Here is a 22,719-nt window from a genome sequence, read left to right as displayed (position 1 = left end):
CTAGAAGTCATTCAGATCTCAAGCTGCAAGTGCAGCCCTAAAGTCTTACTCTGGACTACGCAGCAGCAAGTTTCATTCTACCAAATAGTCAATGGCTCTCAGCAATTTTTCTACTCTGTGGCCTGCTCATCTCCCACAAATATGAAGCCGTAAGTGTAAGCCCCTTCTCATGGGCCTCTTTCTCAAGCTAAGTCTTCTGAGAAACTACAACAGATGCTCTTTTAGCTTCTGCTTCATTTTCCTCACACCTAAATTTCTGTCTTAGGTGCCTGAAGTAAGTATTTGCTGCAAAAAAACACACACAGTTTCAAATGCAAAAGCAGCACCCAGAAATGGGCAAAATGAACCACGACCTTCCAGGAAATAAAGGCCTGAAAGAAAGTGTCGTGACAACTATGAAGCAATTCTCCATCGCAATGTTCCAGGGAGATACAGATGGATGAAAGAGGTTTCACACAGGAATTATAAGCTGTTCTACACATGCATCATTGTTCTCCGTCCACAGTTATTGCACAAACACTTCAGGATTGGAGGACTACCATTGCCTTTCAGGACAGGAAAACCAGGATCACAGCCAAAACGGCACAGGCCTTGGCACCAGGCATGAAATCAAACCACTGCTCAGCCAAAAACACCTAGACTCGCCCAGTTTCCTGCCTCAAAGCCAGCCTCTCACCCTCCTTGCACAACATTCACAGTCATTACTTACACCATGGTCAATATCCAATGTTTTGGCCATATGTCAGCCACAGGCAAAAGAGCATGTCATTACGTGCCATCTTAGGGAAACACAAGTCTATCAAAGTCTTTCTCTTGGCACCTGAACACCTTCAAGGTACGGATGGAAACTGCTCCCCCAGCCCAACAATTCTCACAGAGCTTTCAACGTTTCAAGGGTTACCAGCCACAATGAGGCCCAGCTTCAGACCTGGACAACCAACAAGGCAAGAATGGGAAACCTACACAAGTGAAGGCATCATAGCTTAACATTTCAGATCATGTCAGCTGTAGGAGGTACACAAGAAGGCTGTCTACTTGGCAAATACTCCACAGGAGGCTCACACAGGAGCTCACACCAAAGACCAGAGCCACAGTTCCTCAAAGGAATTTCTTTGGACGACACAATAGGGAAAATGCATGGAACCACCACTCCGGGCCTCTTACAACAACTACGACAAACGGAACTTTTACACTGTCTTGACATCTTTTAGTCATTTCAAATTGTACCACGGCAAACTTTTTCAGGTGCCCTGCCTCGGGGCAGACAGAGTTTTTCACCCTGCCCAAACATCATGCAACAGGAAAGCTACCTTTGCAGACAGACGCCATTGAAAGAAAAGTTGCACACGCAACTTCTCCTTACTGAGAACAAAGATCACAACACGGACGTGTGCAAACAGATTTCTCTGCTCATCACTCTACTTCGAAGAAATGCAAGATGTTCTCAAGTGCATAAGCAATGCGCAGCTCCCATAAAGACCCAGTCGCCAAAGCATCAGCTCAAAGACACCATCATCCTACTGCAGCACATTGGGCAACTTGGAAGATACGTGACTCTCCAATCTTAACATAAAGTGTACGTCTGTGCTCAGTAACTGCCATTCCCAGGAAACATCATGCAACAGCAAAGCAAACTGATGAACCCACAACTTGGCCAGTTGGAGTCCAAGCAAGGCGATATCCAGAAATAACACACCTTCAGACTCATTTTATGTACGCCAGCAATGAAGCTTGGAAATCGACAAAACACACGCCTTGTCTCCACCAGTACCTCCTCACGCACAGCACCACCTAGACTCTCCTCAAACCCTTCACAGATTGCATGCCTGTCGTTGATCTTCATCATGTGCAGATAGACTCCACCCAAAGAAAACTGGCACAGACAACTGCTCCTTATCATGGAGAATATGTGACTTCTCACCATGTGTATGTGACAAGCAAGAGCATGTCTTCCAGTTCGCATTTGAAGGAAACACATCTATGGAAGTCTTTCTCTTTACAGCTGTAAACGTGAGAGGCATGTACGGGACAGTCAGACAAATGGAACAGATGCGATCTTCCACACACTGTCAGAGACAAAGGCCCACCTTCAGATCATGACAACGAGCAAGGCAAGAACTTAACACGTGCAGAGAGGAAGGGAGCACAACATACTCTTCTAGATTAGGGCACTTCCCTCTTCCCAAAGCTCCCATTATGGCATTTCGCATAAGTACCTAATTAAGCTGTTAGTTAAGAACTGATGACAACCTGCAAACACACAGGAAGATCCTCCCAGGGCTCCCCACGCAGCTGGAATAACATGTCTTCTGGCTAAACTCACTTGGGAAGACGAAACTCGCATTGCATGACACCACAGCTGGGCACTGAACAGGGAAAGGAGCAAACCACAGCTCTTGTGCCCTTCAACAGCCAGATCCTCACCCACAGCTCCCACGACTCCCATCTCCAACCCTTCACACCTTGCACGGTGTTCTTTGACCCTCAGCATTTGCAAGCACCTCTCATCATACAGCCAGTTGCCCACACTATTTCTGTTCAGCATGCATCAGGATCACGCACGGACTGCACATAGCTATCTTCACATCTCTGCACTAAGAGGGAGACAGATTGTCTGCTAAGCGCACCTCAGAGGAGAAACGTCAAGGGTCTGAAAGTAAAAGAGGCGCTGTCCTCCAGGAGAGACTGGCTCAGGGAACGGCGTGCAACACAGGAACGCCGTGATGAGAGCCAAAGGCCCGCTCTAAGGAAGCTCCAGCCGGCAGCAGGCTCCCTTCGCCGGCCTCCCACAGCCACTGTAACGCTGAGCCGCAACCCCACGCTCCCCTCCCCGCAGCAAGAGGCACCAGCACCCAGCGCGGTGCTGAACGCAGCTTTGCCTTCCTTGGAACGACAGCTCCGCGCGCGGGACAGAGAGAGAAGGCGGCGGGGAAAGGGCAGAGAAGCAGCAGAGGGAAGCGTCGCGGAGCAAGTGTGCTCAGAGGAACTCACCGGGGCAGCGGCGGGGTCCGCGCGGCGGGCGCCGGCAGGGTCCTCCCCGAGCAGCGGCGCGGGCTCGTCGGGCGGCGGCCGGGCCGGGAGGGTGTCGCAGCAGCTGCCGCCCGACAAGCGGAGCTGGCTCTTGCGCGAGTCGGCGGTGAGCGACACCTCGTGCGAGTAGGAGTGCAGGAAGGCGCGGACGCCGTCGATGCCCACGAAGTGCGAGGCCGGGACGCCGCGCAAGGCGCCGCTGCCCGCCGCCAGCAGCTGCGAGCGGCGCCAGCGCCGCAGGCGCAGCGCCAGCAGCAGCAGCAGGAAGGCGAGGAAGAGGCAGGACACGGCCGCCACGGCCACCACCAGCCACCGCGTCAGGCTGCCGGCCGCCTCGCCCGGCGCCGCCGCCGCGCTGCCCAGCTCCGACAGCAGCTCGGCCACGCTCTCGGCCAGCACCACCGTCAGCGTCGCCGTGGCCGACAGCGCCGGCCGCCCGTGGTCCTTCACCACCACCACCAGGCTCTGCCGCGCCGCGTCGCGGGCCAGCGGGAAGCGCGCCGTCCGCACCTCGCCGCTGTGCAGCCCCACGCGGAACAGCCCCGGCTCCGTCGCCTTGGCCAGCTCGTACGACAGCCACGCGTTCTGCCCCGCGTCCGCGTCCACCGCCACCACCTTGGCCACCAGCGCCCCGGGCTCCGCCGAGCGCGGCGCCAGCTCCACGCCCGCCCCACCCCGCGCCCGCGCCCGCGCCCGCCGCCGCCGCCGCCGGCGGGTACAGCACCTGCGGCGCGTTGTCGTTCTCGTCCACGATCACGAGCCGCACCGACACGTTGCTGCTCAGCGCCGGCGCGCCGCCGTCCTCCGCCCGCACCCACAGCCCCACCTCGCGCACCTCCTCGTAGTCGAAGGAGCGCAGCGCGTACAGCGCGCCCGTCTCCGCCTGCACCGACACGTACGACGACAGCGGCGCGCCCCGCACCCGCCCCTCCGACAGCCGGTACCGCACGCGCGCGTTCTGCCCCCAGTCCGCGTCCGACGCCCGCACCGTCAGCACCAGCGCGCCCGCCGCGTTGTTCTCGGGCAGCCGGGCGCTGTAGCGCGCCTCCGCGAACACCGGCGCGTTGTCGTTCACGTCCAGCACCCGCAGCGCCAGCACCGCGCTGCTCCACAGCGCCGGCGACCCGCCGTCCGCCGCCCGCACCGTCACGTTGTACTCCGCCACCGCCTCCCGGTCCAGCTCGCTCGCCGTCACCACGCTGTAGTAGCTGCCCCGCGAGCTCCGCAGCCGGAACGGGACGCCGCCGTCCAGCGAGCACCGCACCTCGCCGTTCGCCCCCGAGTCCCGGTCCTGCACGTGCAGCAGGGCCACCACCGTCCCCGCGGCGCGTCCTCAGAGATCGCAGCCAGCGCCGACCGCACCGAAATCTGGGGCGCGTTGTCGTTCACGTCTGTCACAGTGATCGCGACTTTCGCCGTGTCGAAAAGCTCGCCGCCGTCCCGTGCCTGCACCTCCAGTTCGTAGAAGTCGCCTTCCTCGAAGTCCAGGCTCCGCACCAGCGTGATCGCTCCCGTCTCAGACTCCAGCTGGAATACCTGGGATGCCATGTCCTTCACTTTCTTCAGGAGTATTTCACGTGCCCGTTCAGCCCCTCGTCGGCGTCGGCGGCCGTGACGCTGACGAGGACGGAGCCCACGGGCACGTCCTCCGGCACACGCACCGTGTACTCCGCCTGGCTGAACACGGGCGCGTTGTCGTTCGCGTCCAGCACCGCCACGCGGATCCGCGCCGTGCCCGTCCGCGCCGGCTCTCCGCCGTCGCTCGCCCTCAGCACCAGCTCGTGAAACGCCGCCTCCTCCCGGTCCAGCGCCTTCGCCAGCACCAGCTCGGGACGCTGAGCCCCGCCGGGGCCCGCCTGCACGGCCAGCGAGAAGTGCTCGTCGCCGCTCAGCTCGTACCTCTGCAGGGAATTCGGTCCCACGTCCGGGTCGTGAGCCTCGGCCAGGGGAAACCGCGACCCCAGCGCTGTCGTCTCGCTCATTCTCACCTCCGTTTCTGCCTCTGGGAAGCTGGGCGCGTTGTCGTTAATGTCCGTGATTTCCACTTCGATTTCGTAAACCTGCATTTCCCCCTCCACTATCACCTCACAGCGCAGCACGCATTTCTCCACCAGCCGGCACAGCTGCTCTCTGTCTAGCCTCTCCGCCGTCACTAAATGTCCCGTCTTCCCGTGCAGAGCGAAGTACTGCGTCCTGCCTTCGGAGACAACGCGGACGCCGCTGTCGCGGAGCGCCGGCAGGTCCAGCCGCAGGTCCTTGGCCACGTCGCCCACGAACGAGCCCTTCGGCATCTCCTCGGCAACCGAGTAGCGCAGCTGCCCCCACGCCGCCTCCCACGCCGACACCAGCACGCACCACAGCACGGCTCGCTCCCGCCGGCCCCACCGCCTCCCCGCCGCGCACATCGCCGCCGCGGCTCCGCCGGCACCGCACCACCGCCGGACGCTCCCCGCCGACGAACGCCGACCTGCCTCCCGCTCCGACTCCGGCTCCGGCTCCCGCTCCCGCTCCCGCTCCCGCTCCGGCGCCGGCTCCGGCTCGCCGCTCCCGGCCGCTGCCGCCGGCCCCTCCGCCTCGCTGCAGCGCGGCTCCGCACCGCGGGGACGCTCGCAGACCGCCCGGACGCCGAGCCACCCACCCAGCCACCCAGCCAGCCAGCCAGCCACCCACCCAGCCAGCCGGGCCGCAGCGGGCGGGGCTGCCTGCAGCGCTCCGGCCTTCCTCTCGCTCCTCCTCGGTCAACAGCGGCGCCCGCAGCCTCCTCCCGGCACTGCAGGCACCGAGCGCTGCCGAGCGCTGCCCGCCCTGCCTTTGCCACGGGCAGCTCGCGGGGACGGGGCCGCCGCCGCGGACACATCGGTTCCCGTCCAGCCCTGATCTCCGGCGCTGGCTTGTCTCCAGCCGAGCTCCTCTTTCAGCCTCCAGGCCATCCCGACCACAAAGAAATCACACGCCTCCCGTGGGCGGCGTACTTCTACCGCACGGGAAAAATGTTCTTGTAATGGTGAAATAAAGTATTCGTAATATGACGTGTGGAATATTACGTGTCTTATTACATTATTCCAAAAGCACAATCTCCACCACGAGTTGCACAGCTTTTGCAGTAGTCGTGCTTGAATGACTTTTCCTCACCCTTTCTGCAGATCAAAACGGCCTCATACTGGAACGCCAGCAGCCACATTACTTTCTCCAAACCCCAACCAACAGTACAAGGCAGCAGCGGAGATCCCCCCTCAAAAGAAGTCCTCCTCAGGGACGGCCCTGCCCTCTCCATTTTGTCACTTCTCACCTGCACATCGGAGGCTGCTCTGAAGCAGCCTCCATTTCTCCCCCTTCTCCAACCACCACTTCGGAAGTTTGGGTTACAGCCTTACACTACAGGCCGTGCTTCCACTTAGGACTCAGCGCTCCATTCTAGAGTAAGTCAGCAGCAGGCAGCGATGCGCATGCACTCTCTGGTGCTGGGTCCATTACAAAAAAGAAACTCACACATAAAGCAAACCCTTAGACTGAAACGCTATCAACTAGGACAAAGTACAACTGTTGGGGAAAAAAAACAGGAAAAGAAGAGAGGCTCTGAAACACAAAAGGTGATTTTGGGCGGCAGGGAGGGAGATCCCATTCTACGCCTTAAAGAGAGATCTGGAACCGTAGAAAATACCACCCACGATGGAAAATAATGAGAAATAGCTGCACAAAGCACACAGAGAGATAATGTCTGGACAAAATTAATCTGTCCCACTAGCACTGCCATTTTGCAGCAGCCTTCCCTCAAAAGATGTGACGGCACATGGCAGAGGTGGAGGAACAATCTCTGACTTCTCCATTCCTGCAGCCTCGTGCACGTTTCCTTTGGGAGTCCAACACTAAACAGCATTAACCAACGGGTTTTTGCTCAACTGTCAAACAATGTCCATCACTTCGGGAAAAAGCGATCGGGAAGGAAACATCAACACCAAGCGTCAACCACATTTTACTAATGGCGTCATGTAGAATTAGCAGATCTCATTGTACAGAGGAAGGATCTGCCTTCACCGTTACTAACACACACCATTGTAGACAGCACAGGTTTTGTAGACCATTTTTTTTGCCTTGAATGGCTGGAACCTCTCCACTGACTCAACTTGTGTGACAGCTGATGACACAGGAGGTGCCAGTTCGCACCTGCCAAAAAAGCGGCGGTACAGGATTATTTCATTCCTTCATGGAAACAGAGATCGGCACTAACTGCCAAAGCAAACAAAGACCAACAGCCCACTACCTCTGCTGGTAAAACAGGCACTATTCCAAAAAGAGGCTGAGGGACTGAATTCCTCGGTTTCCGATTCCCCTGTCCATTCGATCAACCAGGGCCAAGCACCTCTCTTTGGGAAAAGGGGATCGGAAAAGAAGACAGGCTCTGAACTACAAAAGGCAGTTTGGTTAGGGGTTTTTTTTTGCGATCCCATTCTACACCTTCCCCTGTGTATGAAAGACAGATCAGGGACGGTAAAAAAGAGGGAACTACCACCCAGGAAAAAGAAATGAGAAATAACTGCACAAAGAACTCGGAAAAATCATGCCTGGATAAAATGTATCCATCCCATTAATGCTGCCATTTCTGCAGCAGCCTTCTCCAAAACATGGCACGGCACTCCACGGAAGAGGGGAACATTCAGTAGGGAGGAACAATCTGTGACTTCTCCATGCGTGGAGCCACATGCACCTTTCCTTTGGGAAACACCATTAACCAATGGGTTTGCATCCAGCTATCAACCACATCCAAGTACATCGGCTTGGGAAAAAAGTGATCGGAAGGAAAAAGCTCCAACACCGAGCGTCCACCGCGTTTTCCCGACTCTGTCGTGCAGAATCATTAATTTACCGCGTTCACCGTTATGAACTCAAATGAGAGTCGTAGTCAAAACCTCTCAGCTGAACCCGAACCTCTGACCACCAAAGAACCAGGAAGTGCCACCGCTAGCTGCCTGCTCTGAGTGGAAGGGGGTTACCCCATTCCTTTCTTCATTCCTTCCGTCATGGAGACACGGATCAGCACTTCCCATCCACCCCACCCGGGGAAACTCAGGAGAAAGAGGACGGAGGTTCAGAAAGGTACAGGGTCTCATTCGGCACAGGAAGGGTACGCCTTCGCCGTTACTAATACACACCACTGTAGACAGCACAGGTTTTGTAGACCCTTTTTTTTGCCTTCTCGACGTCCAGCATCAGCAGAGCCCATTACATCTCAGAGGGTCACCACACCTGTACCATTTTATCCAGCACAGCTTGAATGGCAGGAACCTCTCCACTGACCCTACTCGTGTGACAGCTGACGACGCAGGAAGTGCCGCTTCGCACTGCCTGCTGCCACCAAAGTCACGGCACAGCACTGTTTCATTCCTTCATGGAAACAGGGATCGGCAGTGGCCGCCCAAGCAGAGCAAGGAAGACCCGGCAGCCCACCGCCCTCGGCCTGAGGTTCGGAAAGGCTCAGAGGCAAGGACTGCGCGGGCTTACAGACCTGCGGGGCGTCGGCGTCGGCGGGCGGCTCTCCCGCGCCGGCGCTGCTGCTCGGGCTCCGCTTCCCGCAGGGCTCCCCGCCCAGAAGCTCCTCCGCGGGCAGGCTGGGCAGCGGCGGCGGCGGCGGCAGCCAAGCGGCCTCGGCGACGGCGCGGCCCGGCGCCACGCACAGGTTGTAGGAGTAGGGCAAGGTGCCCTCGCAGAAGTCGGCCGGCAAGGCGCCGCCGGCCACGGAGAAGCGCTGCGCGCCCAGGCAGCGCAGGACGGCGGGCGGCCCGGCCCGGCGCACCCGCGCCAGCACGGCCAGCGCCACGCTCAGCAGGAACAGGGCGGAGAGGAGCGCCAGCGCCAGCACCACGTAGAACTGCAGCTCCGCCGGCGACTCGCCGCCCGCCGCCCGCTCGCTCAGCTCCGGCAGCGCCTCCTGCAAGCTCTCGGCCAGCACCACGTGCAGCGTGGCCGTGGCCGACAGCGCCGGCTGCCCGTGGTCCTTCACCACGGCCACCAGCCGCTGCTTCGCCGCGTCCCTCGCCGACACGGCCCGCGCCGTCCGCACCTCGCCGCTGTGCAGCCCCACGCGGAACAGCGCCGGCTCCGGCGCCTGCACCAGCTCGTACGACAGCCACGCGTTGCGCCCCGCGTCCGCGTCCACCGCCACCACCTTCGCCACCAGGTACCCGGCCTCGGCCGACCGCGGCACCACCTCGAACGGCGCCGCCGCCGCCCCCGCCCCGCCCCCGCCGCCGGCCACAGCACCCGCGGCGCGTTGTCGTTGCGGTCCAGCACGAAGACGCGCACCGTCGCCGTCGAGCTCCGCGCCGGCGCCCCGCCGTCCTGCGCCCGCACCGCCACCGCGAACTCGCGGCACTCCTCGTAGTCGAAGGAGCGCTGCGCGTACACCGCGCCGCTCCGCGCCTCCACCGACACGTACGGCGCCGCGCCCGCCGCGCCCGCGCTGCCGCCCGCCAGCCAGTAGCTCACGCGCCCGTTGGCGCCCGCGTCCGCGTCCCGCGCGCGCACGCGCAGCACCGGCGCGCCCGCCGCGTTGTTCTCCGCCACGTAGGCGCTGTAGGCGGCCTCCTCGAACACCGGCGCGTTGTCGTTCACGTCCGACACCTCCAGCACCAGCGCCGCGCGGCTCCACAGCGCCGGGCTGCCCCGGTCCCTGGCCACCACCGTCGCCCGCTGCTCGGGCGCCTGCTCCCGGTCCAGCGCGCTCGCCGTCACCACCTTGTACGAGCCGCCCGACGACGCCACGATCGACAGCGGCGCCTCGCCCGACAGCTCGCACCACACCTGCCCGTTCTCCCCGGAGTCCCGGTCCCGCACTTTCACCACCGCCACCACCGTGCCGGCCGGCGCGTCCTCGGGCACCGGGCTCGACACCGACAACACCGTGATCTCCGGCGCGTTGTCGTTCTCGTCCGTGATGTCTATCTGCACTTCGCAGTGAGCCGTGAGCCCGCCGCCGTCCCTCGCCTCCAGCCCGAAGCTGTATCTGCTCTTCTCCTCGAAATCGAGCGGCCCCGCCGTCCTGACCTCGCCGCTGTCGCTGTCGACACCGAACAAGGCGCGGACGCCGTCCGCGACGTTGCCGAAGGAGTACGAGACCCGCCCGTTGGAGCCCGCGTCCGCGTCCGTGGCCCGCACCCGCAGCACCAGCGACCCCGCCGGCACATTCTCCCGCACTCGCGCCTCGTACACGCTTTTACTGAACACGGGCGCGTTGTCGTTGGCGTCCGTCACGTTGACGCGAACCTGCACGGTCCCGGACCTCACGGGGTCCCCGCCATCCACCGCCGTCAGCACCAGCTGAAAGGAGCTCTGCTGCTCGCGGTCCAACGCGCTCTCCAGCACTAATTCCGGCTGCTGCTTTCCACCCGGCCCTCCTTCACGCCAGAGTGAAGGACGGGTTGCTGGTGAGCTCGTAAGTCAGCAGCGAGTTGCTGCCCGCGTCCGCGTCTCGGGCCATCTCCAGCGGAAAACGAGAACCGGGAAGCGTCAACTCAGGGATCTCGAAGTCCAGAGCAGGCTTGCTGAAGGCCGGCGCGTTGTCGTTGACGTCCTGGATGGCCACCTCGACGTGGAAAACGTTGAGCGGGTTCTGCAGCAGCGCCTCGAAGCTGACGGAGCAGGACGCCGCCTCGCCGCACAGCTCCTCCCGGTCCAGCCTCTCGCTCACGTACAGGTTCCCGGTCTCCCCGCTCACGCCGAAGTAGTGCTTCTCGGCGCTGAGCCGCAGCTTGCGTGCCGGCAGCTCCGCCGGGCTCAGCCCCAGGTCCCGCGCCAGCGGCCCCACCAGCGAGCCTCTGCCCAGCTCCTCGGCGATGGCGTAGCGGATCCGCTCCGGCGCCGCCCGGCAGCACAAGCCCAGCAGCAAAGCGGGCAGCAGCACTCGCCCGGCTGCTCGCCGGCGGCTCTGCCTCTGCCTGCCCGCCATTCTCGGCAGCGCTCGCCGCGCTCCTCCCTCCTGCCGCTGCCCTCCCTCCCTTCCAGCCGCTCTCCGCAGCGAGCGCAGGGGCCGCCGGACGGCAGCGATCTCGGCGCCGGCTCGGACGCCGCCGCTCCCCGCGCCGCCTCTCGCCTCTGCTGCCCGTGCCGCTGCCGCTCTGGCCGGCGCCGTGCGAGCGAGCAGCCTGCGGGGGCACGACGCTGCGGCGGCTCCGGCTCCGGCTCCGGCTCCGGCTCCGGCTCCGGCTCCGGCTCCGGCCCCGGCCCGGCTGCGGCTGCGGCTCCAGCGCCGCTCCGCGTCGGCCAACAGCGGCACCCGGAGGCGCCGCGACGCCACCGCAGCCGGCTGATGGCCGCGCTCCCAGGGGCCCGGGATTTGACTACTGGTTCAGTGGCTGCACCCAGCTTTGGGGTCTCTCTTCTATTAGACTCAGGAATTACTGACAATAAGATAGACCTCTACGATTGTCTTTCTGATTCACAAAACCACCTTCTTTTGCATCTCCATACTTGAGGGGCTGACAATGGCAAAGTGCCAAGCCACGTCGAGTCTTTCATAGAATCATACAGTAGTTTGGGTTGGAAGGGACCAGTAAAGATCACCGAGTCCACCCCTTTGCCATGGGCCGGGACATCCTTCACTAGGTCACGTTGCTCAAAGCCCCGTCCAAGCTGTCCTTGAACCCTTCCAATGATGGCGCATCCACAACTTCCCTGGGCAACCTGCTCCAGTCTCTCACCACTCTCATCATAAAACATTACTTCGTCATGTCAAATCAGAACCTACCCTCCTTCGGTTCAAAACCGTTGCCCCTTGTCCTGTCATGACAGGCCCTGGTAAAAAGTCTGTCTCCATCTTTCTTATCAACCCCCTTTATATATTGAAAAGGCGCAATAAGGTCCCCCCAGAGCCTTCTCTTCTCCAGGCTGAAGAACCTCAACTCCTTCAGCCCTTCTTCATAGGGAGGTGTTCCAGTCCTTTGACCATTTTTGTGGCCCTCCTCTGGACCAGCTCTAACAGGTCCATGTCTTTCTTGTAGTGTGGGTCCCAGAGCTGTACGCCGTACTCCAGGTCGGGTCTCATGAAAGCGTGGTAGAGGGGGAGCACCACCTCCCTCGACCTGCTGGCCATGCTACTTGTTATGCAGCCAAGGACACGACTGGCTTTCTGGGCAACAAGAGCACATGGCCAGCTCATGCCCATTTGTCTCCTACCAGTACCCCCAAGTCCTTCTTCACAAGGCTGCTCTCAATCCAGTCCTCCCACAGCCTGTATTGATATTGCGGATTGCCCCAACCCAGGGGCAGCACCTTGCTCTTGGCCTTGTTGAACTGCACGAGGTTCACATGGGCCCACTCCTCCAGCCTGTCAAGGTCCCTCTGGGTGGCATCCCTTCCCTCTAGCAAATCGACTGCACCACTCAGCTGGTAGCATCTGCAAACTTGCTTTGGGTGCACTCATTCCCACTCACTATGTCACTGATGAAGATACTAAATAGTACTGGTCCCAGTACGGACCCTTGAGGAATACCACACCTTACTGGTTTCCACTTGGACATTGAGCCACTGACTCTTAGTACACGGCCATCCAGCCAGTTCCTTATCCATCTAACGGTCCGCCTGTCAAACCCATATCTTCCCAACTGAGCAGCCAATATGATTTGGGGGACCATGTGGGAACAGCCTGCACGTGTTCTCCCACTGACCCCTAGTCTCTTCATGGAAACCTTGCCTGGCCTGGGTTGCCACTCTGCACTTTGAGGACTACAGTAGACATGGGTTTTGCATTCTTGTGCTACAGACAAGCGTGCCTGGGTGAGCACACGTATGCCTATGAAAGCCTTCCTCTTTACAGCTGTAAACCTCAAAGGGGTGTACGGGAACTGCCCCTGCACTCAGACAGTTGCAACAGATGTGACCTTCCCCAGTGGATCAGACGCCCTGAGGTCAGGCTGTAGCTCATGACAACAAGCAAGGCAAGAGTTAGAAACATACAGGAATGAATGGATCAGGTGGAATAACATTTCTGAGGCCAAACTTCTTGAGCAGAAGCAACTCAAATTGCATGGTACCACAACCGTGTGCCTAAGGGAGAAACTATGACAAGCAGGGAAATGACCATCTCTTCTATGGTCCCCCCACCAACACATCTCCCCCAAGACTTCTCGCCAACCCTACACAACTTGCAGGTTTGCTTCTGACCTTCTCTTAAGTGGCAAAAACATATCGTGATATGATGATGCACCACGATCCCACCAAGAAGGGAGCTACATTTGTCTGCTCACCACCATTCTCAGAAGAAACAGAAGGACTCTAAAGCACATGAAGGAGCAACAGCTGAAGTAAGAGAGGAGCAGTCATCCAACAGACAACGGGCCATCAAACTAGTGACTTAGGTGGAATCTCCTCCCCTCTTTTATCATACGCACTCTTCCACAGAGACGCAACTTCTACTACAGTCATGCTTTCATCTACTCTTCCTACCAAAAACAGAACACAAATGCACCCTCACATCTCCTGCCTTCCATACCAGCTCTAGCACGAGCAAGAGGCGCTAACACACAAGGGAAGATAGCCTGCTGCTTATAACTCAACCTACATACACAGGAGACCACGGAAGAGAAAAAACTGACAAGCAACTCAAGGAAGCCTGGAAAGAGAAAATGTTGTCAGAGGAAAGTCACTGGGAGGATGTCTCGCTCTTCACTGTGGGCATTGAAAGTCATCCTCCAGAGTACCTGGCAGCCATTGAGGTCTCAAGCTCCAAGGGCGACCTTAAAATCTTACTCTAGACTACATAGTAGGGCATTTGTTTTATGGAATATTCGTCAGCTCTCATCAGTTGCTTTTTCCTACGTGGCCCGTTAATCTCCCTACAAATAAAATGCTGTAAGTGTAAACACCTTCTCATGGGTGTCTTTCTCAAGCTAAGAGAAAATACTGGAGATTCTCTTTTAGCTTTTGCTTCATGTTCCTCACACCTAAAATTCTGTCTTAGGTGGCTGAAGTACGTATTTGCTGCAAAACAACACTCACAGTTTCAAAAACATAAAGAACTATCCAGAAATGGGGAAAATGAACCATGAGCTTCCAGGAAACAAAGGCTTGCAAGAAAGTTTAATCCCACCTCTGAAGAAACTCTACATCACAATGTTAAAGGAGATGCAGATGGATAAAGGAGGTTTCACATAGGAATTGTAAGCCATTCTACCCATGCATCGTCCTTCTAAATGCCGAGTTATTAGACAAATACTTTCTCATCAGAAGACTGTCATTGCCTTTCAGGACAGCAGAGCTAGGATCATAACGTGAATGGCTCAGGTCTTGGCACCAGCCATGAAATCAAACCATTGCCAGCCAAAAACACATTGACTCACCTGGTTTCCTGGTTCAAAGCCAGTGTCTCACCCTCCTTGCCCTGCCTTCACAGCCTTTCGTTGAACCATGGACAATATCCAACTTTTGGCCATCTGTCAGCCACAGGCAAAAGAGCATTTCATTCAGCGACATTTTAGGGCGACAGAAGTCTATCAAAGTCCTTGTCTTGGCGCCTCTAAGCCTTCAAGGTACGGATGGAAACTTCAAGGTATGGATGGAAACTTCAAGGTATGGATGGATGAAACCCGGTATTGATGCCATAGCAATTACAGCCCTCCAGGGAAATGCTTTTCTACCCTCAGCTATACATCACATCTCCTTGACCCTCACCTGTATATAAAAGTCAGTTGAGCAATGTAGAGGAATGTCAGGAAGGTACTACCCCCAAGGATGGAATAAACAATGAGAAATAGCTGCAGCAACAACACAGAGAAATCATGCCTGGAGAAAAGGAATTCACCTGCCTAATGCTACTCTTTCTGCAGCGGCCTTCCTCCAAAAGCTGGGAGGGCAGACGGCGAGACTCCTTTCTTTCTTTACGCAGAAGAAAATCTAATTTCTCTATTAATGGAACCTCACGCTCGTTCCCTTTGGAAATCCATTCCCAAAACAGCAATAAGCAACAGCTCTGTGTCCAATGCTATCAATCAGGTCCAAGTGCATCCCATTGGGAAAAAGCATTGAGAAAGGAAAAGAAGCTCTGCAACACAAACCCAACCCTGTTACAGAGTCTGTTATGCAGAGCCAAGCGCTTTCACAAGAAATCAAAAGGTTTCAGTTCACCAGTTTTAGCTTCTACCATTTTACTCAGCACAAACTGAATGGCCAGCAACTGTCCACTGAGCCTACACGTAGGATGAAAAAGCTAGTGCCATGTCTCACTTCCTGCTCAGAATGGAAGGGGGTTACACTGTTCCTTCTCTCATTGCTTCATGACATACAGACCAGCACTTCCCATCGACACCACCCAGGGAAACCCAAGGCAAAGAGGACAGAGGTTCAGAAAGGCTCAAGGAAAACAACGAGAGCGTGGGCTTGTAGGCGTGTGGCACGTCGGTGTCCACAGGCGGCTCTTCAGCGCTGGCACTGGTGCTCGGGCTCCACTTCCCAGAGGTGTCCCCGCTGGAAAGGTCCTCCGCCAGCAGGAGGACCATCATCACTCTACATGCACAGTTATTGCACAAACACTTTATTATTGTTGGAGGATTACCATTGCCTTTCAGGACAGGGAAACCAGGATCACAGCATGAATGGCACAGACCTCGGCACCAGCCATGAAATCAAATCATTGCTCATCAAAACCGCACTGACCCACCTAGTTTCCTGGTTCAAAGCCAGCCTCTCATGCTCCTTGCTCTGCGTTCACAGCCTCTAGTTGCACCATGGACAATATCCAACTTTTGGCCATCTATCGGCCACAGGCAAAAGAGCATTTCATTCCGCGACATTTTAGGGAAACAGAAGTCTATCAAAGTCTTTGTCTCGTGCATTGGGTTTGCGTGGCAAGGCTTTGGTAGCGGGGGGCTACAGGGGTGGCTTCTGTGAGAAGATGTCAGAAGCTTCCCTCCTGTATGACAGAGGCAGTTCCAGCTGGCTCCAAGATGGAGACGCCGCTGGCCAAACTGAGCCAATCAGCAACAGTGGTAGCACCTCCGGGATAACATATTTAAGAAGGGTTAAAACCTGCTGTGCAACAGCAGCTGGGAGAGAGGAGTGAGAATATGTGAGAGAACAACTATGCAGACACCAAGGTCAGTGAAGAAGGAGGTGCTCCAGGTGCCGGAGCAGAGATTCCCTGCAGCTCATGATGAAGACCATGGTGATGCAGGTTGTCCCCCTGCAAGCACATGGAGGTCCATGGTGGAGCAGATATCCACCCTGCCGCCCGTGGAGGACACCGTGCTGGAGCGGGTGGATGTGCCCCAAAGGAGGCTGTGACCCTGTGGAGAGCCCGCACTGGAACAGGCTCTTGGAAGAACACATGGCCCCGTGGAGAGGAGCCATGCTGGAGCACGTCTTCTGGCAGGACCTGTGACCCTTGCGGGTGACCTATGCTGAAGCAGTCCGTTCCTGAAGGACTGCACCCCATGGAGAGAACCCATACTGGAGCACATTGTGAAGATCTGCGGCCTGTGGGAAGGAGTTGGTTGGAGAAGTTCGTAAAGGACTGTCTCCCATGGGTGGGACCCCACGCTGGAGCAGGGGAAGGGCGTGAGGAGGAAGAGTGGCAGAGACAACGCAGGATGAACTGACCGCAACCCCCGTTCCCCGTCCCCTGCACCTCTCGGCAGGAGGAGGTAGAGAAATCGGGAGTGAAGTTGAGCCCAGGAAGAAGGGAGGAGTGGCGGGAAGATGTTTTAAGATTGTTCTTCTTTCTCATTACCCTACTCTGACTTTCATTGGCAATACATTAAATTAATTTCCCCGACTCAAGTCTGTTTGGCCTGTGACGTTAATCGCTGAGTGATCTCCCTGCCCTTATCTCGACCCATGAGCCTTTCATTGTATTTTCCATCCACTTGAGGAGGGGGAGTGACAGAGCAGCTTGGTGGGCACCTGGCGGCTCACCAAGGTTAACCCACCACATCTTGACAGCTGCAAGCCTTCAAGGTATGGATGGAAACTACTCTCCCCAGCCCGATAATCTCTCAGTCTTTTCATCTTTTAATGGTTAAAGATTACCAGCCAAAATGAGGCCCAACTTTAGACCTGGACAAAGAAACAAGGCAAGAATGGGAAACCTACACAAGTGTAAGAATCATAGCTTCACGTTTCATATTGTGTCAGTTGTAGTAGGTACACAGAAAAGGTAACTCGTTGCTAACAAGCCCACAGGAGGCTCACATAGAACTTCACACCATAGACCATAGCCATGCATGCAAAGAGATTTTTCTGCTCATCCCATATAATTTGAAGAAGAAACAGAAAAGGTTCTAAAAGCCATGAGCGCTATGGAACTCAATTAAAGACCCACTCATCAAAGTCTCAGCTCAACGGCAACGTCATCCTTCTTCAGCACATGGGCAACTTGGAAGATACATTACACTACCACGTGTAATGCAAAGTTTGCAACTGTGCCTAATAACCGTCATTCACTGGAATCATCATGCAACAGCAAAGCAAACTGATGAACCCACAACTTGGCCAGTTGGAGTCCAAGAAAGGCAATATCCAAAAATAAGACACCTTCAGACTCATTTTATGTACGCCAGCAATGAAGCTTGGGAATCGACAAAACACACGCCATTGTCTCCACCAGTACCTCCTCACGCACAGCACCCCCTAGACTCTCCTCAAACTCTTCACAGATTGCATGCCTGTCGTTGATCTTCATCATGTGCAGATGGACTCCACCCAAAGAAAACTGGCACAGACAACTGCTCCTTACCATGGAGAACATGTGACTTCTCACCATGTGTATGTGACAAGCAAGAGCATTTCTTCCAGTTCGCATTTGAAGGAAACACATCTATGGAAGTGTTTCTCTTTACAGCTGTAAACATGAGAGGCATGTATGGGACAGTCAGACAAATGGAACAGATGCGATCTTCCACACACTGTCAGAGACAAAGGCCCACCTTCAGATCATGACAACGAGCAAGGCAAGAACTTAACACGCGCAGAGAGGAAGGGAGCACAACATACTCTTCTAGATTAGGGCACTTTCCTCTTCCCAATGCTCCCATTATGGCATTTCTCACAAGTACCTAATTAAGCTGTTAGTTAAGAACTGATGACAACCTGCAAACACACAGGAAGAACCTCCCAGGGCTCCCCACGCAGCTGGAATAACATGTCTTCTGGCTAAACTCGCTTGGGAAGACGAAACTCGCATTGCATGACACCGCAGCTGGGCACTGAACAGGGAAAGGAGCAAACCACAGCTCTTGTGCCCTTCAACAGCTCCTCACGCACAGCTCCCACGACTCCCATCTCCAACCCTTCACACCTTGCATGGTGTTCTTTGACCCTCATCATTTGCAAGCACCTCTCATCATACAGCCAGTTGCCCACACTATTTCTGTTCAGCATGCATCAGGATCACGCACGGACTTCGCATAGCTGTCTTCACATCTCTGCACTAAGATGGAGACAGATTGTCTGCTAAGTGCACCTCAGAGGAGAAACGTCAAGGGTCTGAAAGTAAAAGAGGCGCTGTCCTCCAGGAGAGACTGGCTCAGGGAACGGCGTGCAACACAGGAACGCCGTGATGAGAGCCAAAGGCCCGCTCTAAGGAAGCTCCAGCCGGCAGCAGGCTCCCTTCGCCGGCCTCCCACAGCCACTGTAACGCTGAGCCGCAACCCCACGCTCCCCTCCCCGCAGCAAGAGGCACCAGCACCCAGCGCGGTGCTGAACGCAGCTTTGCCTTCCTTGGAACGACAGCTCCGCGCGCGGGACAGAGAGAGAAGGCGGCGGGGAAAGGGCAGAGAAGCAGCAGAGGGAAGCGTCGCGGAGCAAGTGTGCTCAGAGGAACTCACCGGGGGAGCGGCGGGGTCCGCGCGGCGGGCGCCGGCAGGGTCCCTCCCCGAGCAGCGGCGCGGGCTCGTCGGGCGGCGGCCGGGCCGGGAGGGTGTCGCAGCAGCTGCCGCCGACAAGCGGAGCTGGCTCTTGCGCGAGTCGGCGGTGAGCGACACCTCGTGCGAGTAGGAGTGCAGGAAGGCGCGGACGCCGTCGATGCCCACGAAGTGCGAGGCCGGGACGCCGCGCAAGGCGCCGCTGCCCGCCGCCAGCAGCTGCGAGCGGCGCCAGCGCCGCAGGCGCAGCGCCAGCAGCAGCAGCAGGAAGGCGAGGAAGAGGCAGGACACGGCCGCCACGGCCACCACCAGCCACCGCGTCAGGCTGCCGGCCGCCTCGCCCGGCGCCGCCGCCGCGCTGCCCAGCTCCGACAGCAGCTCGGCCACGCTCTCGGCCAGCACCACCGTCAGCGTCGCCGTGGCCGACAGCGCCGGCCGCCCGTGGTCCTTCACCACCACCACCAGGCTCTGCCGCGCCGCGTCGCGGGCCAGCGGGAAGCGCGCCGTCCGCACCTCGCCGCTGTGCAGCCCCACGCGGAACAGCCCCGGCTCCGTCGCCTTGGCCAGCTCGTACGACAGCCACGCGTTCTGCCCCGCGTCCGCGTCCACCGCCACCACCTTGGCCACCAGCGCCCCGGGCTCCGCCGAGCGCGGCGCCAGCTCCACGCCCGCCCACCCCGCGCCCGCGCCGCGCCCGCCGCCGCCGCCGCCGGCGGGTACAGCACCTGCGGCGCGTTGTCGTTCTCGTCCACGATCACGAGCCGCACCGACACGTTGCTGCTCAGCGCCGGCGCGCCGCCGTCCTCCGCCCGCACCCACAGCCCCACCTCGCGCACCTCCTCGTAGTCGAAGGAGCGCAGCGCGTACAGCGCGCCCGTCTCCGCCTGCACCGACACGTACGACGACAGCGGCGCGCCCCGCACCCGCCCCTCCGACAGCCGGTACCCGCACGCGCGCGTTCTGCCCCCAGTCCGCGTCCGACGCCCCGCACCGTCAGCACCAGCGCGCCCGCCGCGTTGTTCTCGGGCAGCCGGCGCTGTACGCGCCTCCGCGAACACCGGCGCGTTGTCGTTCACGTCCAGCACCCGCAGCGCCAGCACCGCGCTGCTCCACAGCGCCGGCGACCCGCCGTCCGCCGCCCGCACCGTCACGTTGTACTCCGCCACCGCCTCCCGGTCCAGCTCGCTCGCCGTCACCACGCGGTAGTAGTCCTCAAACGACCGCTCCAGCCGGAACGGGACGCGCTCGGCGATGCTCGCACCGCACCTCGCCGTTCGCCCCCGAGTCCCGGTCCTGCACGTGCAGCAGGGCCACCACCGTCCCTGGCGGCGCGTCCTCAGAGATCGCAGCCAGCGCCGACCGCACCGAAATCTGGGGCGCGTTGTCGTTCACATCTGTCACGCTGATCGCGACTTTCGCCGTATCGGAAAAGGTCCCGCCGTCCCGTGCCTGCACCTCCAGTTCGTACGAGTCGCCTTCCTCGAAGTCCAGGCTCCGCACCAGCGTGATCGCTCCCGTCTCAGACTCCAGCTGGAAAATCTCCGATGCCAGGTCCTGACACATTCTTCAAGAGTATTTCACGTGCCCGTTCAGCCCCTCGTCGGCGTCGGCAGCCGTGACGCTGACGAGGACGGAGCCCACGGGCACGTCCTCCGGCACACGCACCGTGTACTCCGCCTGGCTGAACACGGGCGCGTTGTCGTTCGCGTCCAGCACCGCCACGCGGATCCGCGCCGTGCCCGTCCGCGCCGGCTCTCCGCCGTCGCTCGCCCTCAGCACCAGCTCGTGAAACGCCGCCTCCTCCCGGTCCAGCGCCTTCGCCAGCACCAGCTCGGGACGCTGAGCCCCGCCGGGGCCCGCCTGCACGGACCAGCGAGAAGTGCTCGTCGCCGCTCAGCTCGTACCTCTGCAGGGAATCGGTCCCACGTCCGGGTCGTGAGCCTCGGCCAGGGGAAAACCGCGACCCCGGAGGCTGTCGTCTCGCTCATTCTCACCTCCGTTGTCTGCCTTCGGAAGCTGGGCGCGTTGTCGTTAATGTCCGTGATTTCCACTTCGATGCCGTAAACCTGCATTTCCCCTTCCACTATCACCTCACAGCGCAGCACGCATTTCTCCACCAGCCGGCACAGCTGCTCTCTGTCTAGCCTCTCCGCCGTCACTAAATGTCCCGTCTTCCCGTGCAGAGCGAAGTACTGCGTCCTGCCTTCGGAGACAACGCGGACGCCGCTGTCGCGGAGCGCCGGCAGGTCCAGCCGCAGGTCCTTGGCCACGTCGCCCACGAACGAGCCCTTCGGCATCTCCTCGGCAACCGAGTAGCGCAGCTGCCCCCACGCCGCCTCCCACGCCGACACCAGCACGCACCACAGCACGGCTCGCTCCCGCCGGCCCCACCGCCTCCCGCGCGCACAGCCGCATCATCGCCGCCGCGGCTCCGCCGGCACCGCACACGCCGGCACGCCCCCGCCGGACGCTCCCGCCGACGCGGTCCGACCCGCTCCGCGCTTCGGCGGCTCCGGCTCGCGCTCCGGCTCGGCTTCCGGCTCCCGCTCCGGCTCCGGCTCCGCTCCCGCTCCGCTCCGGCTCGCCGCTCCCGGCCGCTGCCGCCGGCCCCTCCGCCTCGCTGCAGCACGGCTCCGCACCGCGGGGACGCTCGCAGACCGCCCGGACGCCGAGCCACCCACCAGCCAGCCAGCCCAGCCAGCCAGCCAGCCGGGCCGCAGCGGGCGGGGCTGCCTGCAGCGCTCCGGCCTTCCTCTCGCTCCTCCTCGGTCAACAGCGGCGCCCGCAGCCTCCTCCCGGCACTGCAGGCACCGAGCGCTGCCGAGCGCTGCCCGCCCTGCCTTTGCCACGGGCAGCTCGCGGGGACGGGGCCGCCGCCGCGGACACATCGGTTCCCGTCCAGCCCTGATCTCCGGCGCTGGCTTGTCTCCAGCCGAGCTCCTCTTTCAGCCTCCAGGCCATCCCGACCACAAAGAAATCACACGCCTCCCGTGGGCGGGCGATTTCTACCGCACGGGAAAAATGTTCTTGTGATGCTGATATAATACAGATATAAAGTTTTCGTAATACGCTATCAGTCCAAAAGCACAATCTGCATCACGAATTCCACACCTTTTTGTAGCAGTTCTGCTTGAATGACTTTTCCTCACCCTTTCTGCAGATCAAAAGAGCGTCATGGAGGAGGGGAACTACTCACGAACAGTCGGAATGGTCAGTCCCCGCATCCCGAAGTACAGGGATGACCCTGCCCTCTCGATTTTGTCACTTCTCACCTGCACATCGGAGGCTGCTCTGAAGCAGCCTCCATTTCTCCCCCTTCTCCAACCACCACTTCGGAAGTTTGGGTGACAGCCTTACACTACAGGCCGTGCTTCCACTTAGGACTCAGCGCTCCATTCTAGAGTAAGTCAGCAGCAGGCAGCGATGCACATGCACTCTCTCGTGGTGGGTCCATGACAAAGAAGAAACTCACACATAAAGCCAACCCTTAGACTGAAACGCTATCAACCAGGGCAAAGTAGAACTGTTGGGGAAAAAAGAATAGGAAAGAAGAGGCTCTGAAACACAAAAGGTGATTTTGGGCGGCGGGGGGGAGATCCATTCTACGCCTTAAAGAGAGATCTGGAACCGTAGAAAATACCACCCACGATGGAAAATAATGAGAAATAGCTGCACAAAGAACTCAGAGAAATATTGACTGGACAAAATTAATCTGTCCACTAGCACTGCCATTTTGCAGCAGCCTTCCCTCAAAAGATGTGACGGCACATGGCAGACGTGGAGGAACAATCTCTGACTTCTCCATTCCTGCAGCCTCGTGCACGTTTCCTTTGGGAGTCCAACA

The 22,719-nt window shown here is 58.8% G+C and overlaps 1 protein-coding gene and 2 pseudogenes across 1 annotated transcript; all 3 read right to left on the bottom strand.

Annotated features, from left to right (window-relative positions):
* Positions 1-890: 890 nt before the first annotated feature.
* LOC127029170 (protocadherin gamma-A2-like) lies at positions 891-5,435 on the bottom strand (annotated as a pseudogene).
* Positions 5,436-8,326: 2,891 nt separating this feature from the next.
* LOC127029169 (protocadherin gamma-B2-like) lies at positions 8,327-10,972 on the bottom strand. Its single transcript, XM_050914794.1, is given in 3 exon segments — positions 8,327-9,259; positions 9,262-10,426; positions 10,428-10,972. Coding segments are annotated over 3 exon segments (2,643 nt in total).
* A 4,143-nt stretch (positions 10,973-15,115) lies between these two features.
* Positions 15,116-22,182, bottom strand: LOC127029168 (protocadherin gamma-A10-like; annotated as a pseudogene).
* Positions 22,183-22,719: the final 537 nt, after the last annotated feature.

This window comes from Gymnogyps californianus, unplaced genomic scaffold (assembly GCF_018139145.2).
Source record: "Gymnogyps californianus isolate 813 unplaced genomic scaffold, ASM1813914v2 HiC_scaffold_83, whole genome shotgun sequence".
In the NCBI taxonomy this organism is placed as follows: Eukaryota; Metazoa; Chordata; class Aves; order Accipitriformes; family Cathartidae; genus Gymnogyps; species Gymnogyps californianus.
This window is presented reverse-complemented; position numbering and strand designations above follow the sequence as displayed.